The 8171-nt window shown below is 40.0% G+C and overlaps 1 protein-coding gene across 1 annotated transcript; it reads right to left on the reverse strand.

Annotated features, from left to right (window-relative positions):
• Positions 1 to 5305: 5305 nt before the first annotated feature.
• On the reverse strand, positions 5306 to 6640 carry LOC113617880 (lysine-rich nucleolar protein 1-like). Its single transcript, XM_027101412.1, is given in 3 exon segments — positions 5306 to 5787; positions 5790 to 6424; positions 6426 to 6640. Coding segments are annotated over 3 exon segments (1332 nt in total).
• Positions 6641 to 8171: the final 1531 nt, after the last annotated feature.

An 8171-nucleotide genomic window follows, 5' to 3' on the forward strand; every position in this document is an offset into this window, starting at 1 on the left:
TTCTTTCTTTTTTTGTTTTAGTTTTAAGAGTTTAATTATGTTATGCTTGAAAGTGGATTATTTGGGACTTATCTTGCTTGGGTTTCACTGAGAGTCTTTGGCATGTAAGTTTATGTCTTTCACCATATTTGGGATGTTATCAGACATTATTTCTTCAAATATTTTTATAGGATCACATTCCTTCTCTTCTGTCTCTGCAACTCCAACAATATTAATTGTAGACCTTTTTTTGCTGCCCCACGATCCCTAAGACTGTTTACTCTTGTATTTCACTTTTTTATCTTCCTGCAATTCAGTTGTATTATTTCTGTTGATTTACCTTTAAGTTCAGTGGCTATCTTCTCTGTCATTTTCATTCTATTAGTGATCACTCCAGGAGTTTGATTTCTTTTTTTAAAAAGATGGTTATTGTATTTTAAAGTTCTAAAATTTCCATTTTGTTCTCTATATTTTCTACTTTTGCTAGACTGCTAACTCTCCATTCACTCAAGAGAATTTACTCATTCTTGTGGGAACATTTAAAAAAATAGGTGCTTAAAATCTTTGACAGATAATCCTAACATCTATGTCATCTCTGTTTTGGCATCTATAGGTTATCTTTTCCCATATAAATTGATATTTTTCCTCATCCTCATGCCAGTTTTATATCGTGTCTTGTATTGTGTTTTTAATATTGTATTTTAATACAGTATTTTAAATATTATGTTATGAAATTCGTTTCTCATTTAAATCCTGTAGAAGACAATGGTATTTTTGGTTTAGCAGAAAGTTGGCCTGGTTACATTTAAGCTTCAAGTTTCTACCAGCCTTCCAAGGGTTAGCATTTCAGTATTCACCTCATTTTTAAAGTCTTTGAAGAAATATTCTACTCTGTCTTACATTTGCCAACCCAGTGGTGAGACTGTAACCAAGGCAAACAACGAGTTCAGTTGTAACAATATTCAGAAGGTTGTCTTTTTGTGATGTTCTCACATGGTGGAGAGAGAGAAAGAGATCTCTCTTCCTCTTCTTGTAAATCCAGATATGGGCACGCTGTGATTAGGGCTTCAACATATGTATTTTAAGGAAACATAATTTAGCCCATAGCTATATATAATTAGATTAAGGGCAATTAATATTGACCTTTTGTTTGTTTTTTTGGTCTCTTCATATTTAAAATTTTCAGCAATTACTTGTTTTACAGTTCTTTTATGATGATTTTCCCAAACCATTGGACTAGTTTTTTTCTTCTTTTTTTTTTTCATACCCTCTCTTTCTCACTGTATTCCTTTTTAGAAAGTGACAAAAATTTTCATAAGTAATTGAGGTATGTCAGAATTGCAATTATTGGTTCTTTCTGGAAAGAAGACAGAAATTTAGAAAGGTTAAAGGAAAAGACTCCAGTTTTATGGTTGCATTCTTGATAAGTAAAGCCACAGAAGTAAAGAGTTTAGAAGTTATCACTCCTGGCCTTACAACAAGAAAACTGAAAAGAAATGATTTTCTTGGACTCATCAAAACAATGATATTACTGGGCAAACAGCTACTCTAAAATCTGGAGAGACAAGCGCATCAAGAATGATATAGGAACTGAGATCAGGTTACCCAAAGCAGAATTCATTGAAGGCATAAACTGATAGGAACACACAAATGGTAATTTTCATGAAATGCTGAATACAGAGGAGTATCAAAATACTTCCAGGATCCCCATCAGGTTCCTATGGTAAGAATATGAGAAAGATCCTTTCTTGGCTCTAGCAGGGAAGGCAAATGATAAGCCTTGTGAAACACACTTAGAGCCTTCTCTATGAAAGAAAGCCTATTTTCCAGGACCAAAGTCACAGCCAGAGGTTCTGTCTGGTGGAAAAGGGAATTCCTCTGTGTCTAGCTTCTTCCAACCTTCCTGTCTCACCTGAGGGAAGAAAAAGACACTACTAACAAGGGTCAGGTGTTCAAGGAAATAGACTAGAAACTCTGCAACCAGGGAATGGAGTGGGGGAAACAAAGCTATAGCACTGGAGAAACATTTGTGAAGGTCAGAGACACCAAGGCACAGCCTCCACACTTTACCACCAATGGGGCTCTAGCAAAACAATAATAGATTATGACAGAAGGAGTTGCATGACAAAGACTCTCCTCTCTCTTGGAGGAGGAGTACATGGGAAGACCACCATCAGGAAGGGACAAAAGCAAGGAGATCTGAAGAATGTGGAACTTCTGACACCTATAGCTACCAATAAATTTTAATATCTGTGTGATGAATGGAATGGAAATATAAAATCATCCTCAAAAGTAATGATATCCTTATATATAGTTCTTACTATATTCAGAGATAGAGTCTGCAGACAATTTCAATCCTGTTTCTACCACTAATTTGTTTATATTGTTGATTTCCTGCTTTCTAAATTTGTGGTTTTTCAGTTGGCATTTGAGGTAGGTTTATTCTTAGTTTCAAGGTATCTCCCTGAACACTGCAGGCTTTCAGCAGACAATGTCATCTTGATGCTTAATGTCAATCCAACCCACAAGTCATGTGACAACCAAAAGTGTCCCCTCTTATTTATTTTAAATGCTCTTTGGAAGGAAACATCCCTTGAGTTGAGAAACACTAATAGATAATCTGAGTGTTATATCCAGTTCTAAAATTAATATAATAGTTCAAATGATTTTTGTACTCTGAACAAAATTAAACCCCTATAATTTCATCACCAATAAATTTTTTTCTTGGTACTGCTCAAATATTCCTAAGTGGCCTTTATTTCACAAAATTATTTTCATTAAAATTATTTCCTATACCACTTTTACTATATGATACTATTCAAATGAAAATCAATTGGCAAATTTACAAATTACGCACTTTTAAGTCATCTACTTTGAGGCTGTACACATCAGAGAGCATCAGTGACCAAGCCTGAGTCAGTGAATTCCTAATGCTCTTCCATTAACCTGGACTTGGACTTTCACGTTCGGTCAGGTATCCGTTACATCAAAGCAGCTTCTGAACCATATGTTACCTGGCCCAGGTGGAAGCTTAGATTTTTTATGTTCTTGTTTGGTTTCCTCAGCCTGTTACTAAATCACTTAGCCAGTCTCTGAAGACCATGGCCTACATGAGATGAAGTCTGCTACTACTACATGAAGGATGATGGAGAAACAACAGAAAAAAAATCAAAAAAAATTTTAGGAAATAAGGTGAAAGTGAGAAAAACTTCTGCATGAGGCCTGTATTAATTTTCTATTGCACTTTAAATTACTACAAACTTAGTGGCTTAAAAATTCACAATTTTACCATCTTACAGGTCTCCTGGTCTGAAGTCCAGTGGGCTTACCTTCAAAATGAAGGTGTCAGCTGGGCTGTATTCCTTCTGGAGGCTCTAGGGGAGAATCAGTTTTCTTGCCTTTTCCAGCTTCTAGAGGCCACCTGCATTCCTTGGCTTGTGGTTCCTTCATTTTCAAACTAGTGACAGCTTGTTGAGTGTTTCTTGCAAGTCTCTTGACTCTTCTGTCTCCCTCTTCTACTTCTAATCCTCGGTTATCTGGGTAGGCCCAGTCTAATCATATTAAGGTCAACTGATTAGCAAACAATTCCATCTGCTACCTTAAACTCCCTTTTGTTTTGTATCACAACATATTAACAGGTTCCAATGATTAGGACTTGGATGGGGGCCGGGGCATGGGGGCATTATTCCAACCACAAACCTGAACAGTTCTAAGTTTGCAGAGCTGAACACACAATTTTTAAGGAGAGAACTGTGTCTATCTGGCAAACACTTTTGATTGGCCAGTCTAGCTACAGAAAGGTGGCCTCACGGAGGAGCCTAGTGGGCTAAGGCAAAACAGCAGGAATCACCCCAAGGAATAAAGTGGTTAAGAATCACGAGGTCTGGGGAACAGCTGGATAAAGGCAGTTATAAGGAGGGAAGGACCTTGCCATAGGAGGGGGGTCAGTCAGTGAGCAACCCCCAAGGGAGAAACAGCCGACAAGTTCGAGAACAGGGTTGTTATGTATTCAGCTAAGACCTTGGCTGTGCTTAAATAACAAACCTCCCACCCATCTCTCCCAGATTCTGAATACAAGTCCAAAAACTGCCTTGTTCCAGTGGAGACAGGCTGTGTGCTACACAGAGTCAACAAATGAAGAACAACATGGGAAATCACACCACAAAAACTTGCAGACAGCCTGAGGAGGGCCCAGGACATGGGGAAAAAGGGGGATAGGTGACTCAAGACAATGTTGTTTAATTTACAAAAGGACAGAGGCCCAGCTAACTGCAGGGCAGGAGCTGTCACTAGAGCAACAGTGGTCTGCACCTATGAGAGCAGCCGAGACAAGGCTGAGTTCAATCTGAGGACACTTGGCATCTTGCCGTCTTGGCTGCCCAGCCTTCTCTGCTTAGACCCTGCTTCAGGAACAGACTTTAATAACCTTCCCAAGCCAAGTGGAACTCATTCAGCCACACTGAGCTAGAAATTCAAATCCTATCACAGAGACTGAAGATACAGCAAGAGAGGAAAGGCCTGACCACCACACCCTAATGAGAGCTATCACTGTGGTGATAGATCAGGGACAATCACTCAGCCGCTCTCCGGAAGCACCCAGTAGATGGCTAAGCACAATCCTTCCTGACAGCCGAACAAGCCCAAACTGTAGTGTGATCTCTCAGCAAGATAAAAATGATTAGAGAAGCAGTGGTTGGTTCCTTTTACACTGGGCAAGTTCCTGTAGTGTAGATCAAGACTGGGAAAGATTTATTCCCCTGCCGGAAGGGGATGTGCCCTGAAGAGCTAACTCAAATGCAGACTCTTACCTTGTAGGCCTCTTCTGTTATGCATCTCAAGGTTGAATCCGTGAAAGGCCAAGTTCACCTTCTGAGGGAAGTGGCCCACCTGAATCACTGTTAACACAGACTTGTAAGACTCTAGACCTGGCCGATGCTTGTTGGTCAGGGCCCAGGCAGACCTGCCTCACCTCTGCCCCATGGTGAGGCAGAATCAGAATCATAAAGATTAAATACATTAATGCAAGGGAGACACATATGTGCCTGGCACACAGTAAGCACTAGACAAGCGTGAGCTATTGCTATTGATACTCACTGTCTTCAACAGGGACAGAAGCTTCACACAGAAAACAGTAGGTTTCAGCCACTCACATGTTCTCCTGCTTCCTGAAACGAGCTGCCCTCACCCCACTTTTTCCAAACACATCAACATAGTTGTCCTTTATCTCTGCAGGAATTCAATTTGAGACAACTGTCCTATGGTTTTCATCTGCGTAACAGAACAATAAAAGTAATGTTGGCCGTTTGGGGGGACAAGACAGGAGAGTTTAATCTTCAAACTTGATTGACCCGGATGCGTTCCTGTCAATATAAAAGATTTTGTCTAGAGCCGTGGAGAAGCCAAGGCCGGCCCTCTGCTTGTACTTCCAGCTCATGGCCCGGTCGTAGTCTTGCTGCAGATTCTGCTGCAGGGTGTCAGCCACCTTCTTGCTGAAGGCCATGTTGGGCCTGCCAACCATGTTAGGGGGGCGACTGAATGAAGGGGACAGATTTTTAAAGCCACCCATGAGTTTGAGAAATTTCAGTTTCTGTTCCTCATTTTCAAAGCCAGCAGTATCCCATTGGCCAAACTGAGTTCCTTTCTGCTTCCTGGTGTCAGAAGCTTCCGTCCTCCCTGACTCACGATCGATCTCTTCTTGCAAGGCCTTTCGCCTCACCTGGTCTATGTGCGCCTCGTCCATGTTGCCCTTCTTTTCCAACACTACCTCCAAGTCTGTGTCGGGCTCCTCCTCCCAAGGTTCTCCTGCCTCTTCTTCTTCCTCTTCAGAGCTGGCAACTCAGTGTCTTCCTGCTCTGCCTTTTTCTTGGACTCCATTTTCTTCTTCACAGGGGCCTTGGGGTCATCTCCTATTGGGATGTATTCTGGAGCTTCTACTTTTACTGACTTCTTTTTACTTCCTTTCCTACGGCTGCTTTCCATAGACCTGGAGAGCTCAGGGTGCCCTAGGGGGATATCTCCCTCCTGGTGGATTTTCTTTTTCTTCTTCATCCTCATGTTGTGTTCCCTGGGGCTCCACTGCTTCCGTTTCTGTCCCAAGACTGCCTGCTCAGGGACGCCACCTTTCCCAACTGAGCAAGTGTACAAAGCGTCCCTGGCCTCACAGAACCAAGGGTCCCTGGCTGAGACGGCTGTAGCTTCCTGTGCCTTCTTCTCCTTCTTGCGTTTTTTGAGCTTCTTGCCAACTCTGGTCACCTCCTCGCCCTGCCTGTGGTCTGCGGAGGTCTTCACCCTTGAGCCAGGGAACACGGACTTTCTCTTCTTCTTCTTTTCCCTACCGAGGGACTCAGATGGACCAAGTACCTGCTTTGTGGGGCTGGGCGATGGCTCAATCCGTTTGGCACGTAACATGGTCTCAGGTTCTAGGAGTTCCTCGCAGACAGTGCTGTGACTCCTTTTTCTTCATTAGAGGCATTTCGGGTGCCTGCTCTTGGACCATATTCTTCGAGGGTGATGTGGCTCTTGTGGGACAAACCTCCGCAAAATAATTGTCAGTGTTTAAAACAAAGTATTGAGTCTCTGGTTCTTTAACTACCTTCCTTTTCTTCTTCTTTTTCTCTGGGAACCCAAAGCCCAAGTCTCCTTTGTGAGTCTTAGTGATCATTCCCGAAAGCCAAACTTCCCCACCTCCATGTGAGAGCCCACTCCGCTGTGACCATCAATAACTTTTTATCTCAATGAATGACATTCAATTATTTTCTCATTTATATATATATGGAAATATCCTTACTTATGTCACTCAGAGCCAATTTTATGTGAATAATGAACTATTTGGAATAATCAGTAGTTGCGTTTCTTCTTTTCTGACTAGGACTGATCAGTCTACTTCTAACCGTATAGGCTATTTGGAAGATAGAGCAATTTCAATGTAGATTAGTGATAACTGATATTTCAAATAAAGTAATAAGAAAGAATGGGGTTACCAAGGTTAATTTGTACTAATTTACACTTAAAAAACCACCACAGAGAAAATTATATTATCATAATAAACATAATATCATTGCCTTATCTCTACTAGTAATCACTCCATAATAACTCTTTAAGTTAGACATCAAGTCATGAGCCACCTAATTTTAACCACAAATCCTTAATGATTTTATATTATTTCTTTTAAAATAATGTGACATTATAGTGACATATAAGTATGTATGTATGCATATATAAAGTATTATGACAGTATTCATTTTCTGAACCCTTATTTATCATGTGCAATCCTTTTTATTTATGCCATTTTAATACTGGTGAGGAGTAGCAATGAGGATTCTCTGAATATCTGCTAAAGCTTATATCTGGGTTCTAATGAGAGGAGGTATCCTATAAAGAATATTATAATTTATCTTTGGTCAACTGATTATTTTTATTGGAACATTATTAAAATTTAGTGTTTATTCTTCATTTCACATATATATATATATTGAGGGCTTATTATATAATAGGGATTCTGCTATTACTGAGAGAACATTGTGAATCAAACATACGTGATGTGAGCCTCACTGAGCATACTATCCAGTGATGGAGACAGACAATTAAATACACAGTTTTTACGTGAATATAATTATATTGTCAGGGTGCTATGGGAGCACACAGGAGATCAGAAAAAAAAAAGGAAGTGAAAACCAGAAGGACAGAATATAAAAGAGACTGGAAGCTATTTCTTAAGGCTGTGGTGTGAAATATAAGTGGCCTGCTAGTGAAAGATGAGGTCAGAGAGGAAAGCAAATTCCAAAGCATGAAGTGGCCCTCAGTCTCTGAAGAAGAGTTTGTCCTTCACACTTTCAGAAAAGTGGGAAGTCATTGAAGGACTTTAATTAGAGCAAGGGCATGACCCTTTAGATTTAGATTTCTAAGACTTCAGAAAGACCCCTCTGGGTATAGCATAGAAAACATCATAAGAAGAAAAAATCGATTGCACTCTTCTTGCCTTATTAGATTATTAAATATACCTTGGCAACTACACAGTTTTATTTAATCTAATAATATATTATATACTGCTAAATTCACAAAACTTTATACAATAGAGTATTCTAAATGCTATGTTTCCTTGATATGTTTTTCTATTCTTCCATCCCCTTTCCTTTCATAAAGACAATAATCTTCCTTGTGTTTTATAATACATCTGTTGGGCTGAGAAAATC

Source organism: Aethalodelphis obliquidens, unplaced genomic scaffold (genome assembly GCF_003676395.1).
Source record: "Aethalodelphis obliquidens isolate GAN/ISIS:26980383/991018 unplaced genomic scaffold, ASM367639v1 scaffold1, whole genome shotgun sequence".
Taxonomy (NCBI): Eukaryota; Metazoa; Chordata; class Mammalia; order Artiodactyla; family Delphinidae; genus Aethalodelphis; species Aethalodelphis obliquidens.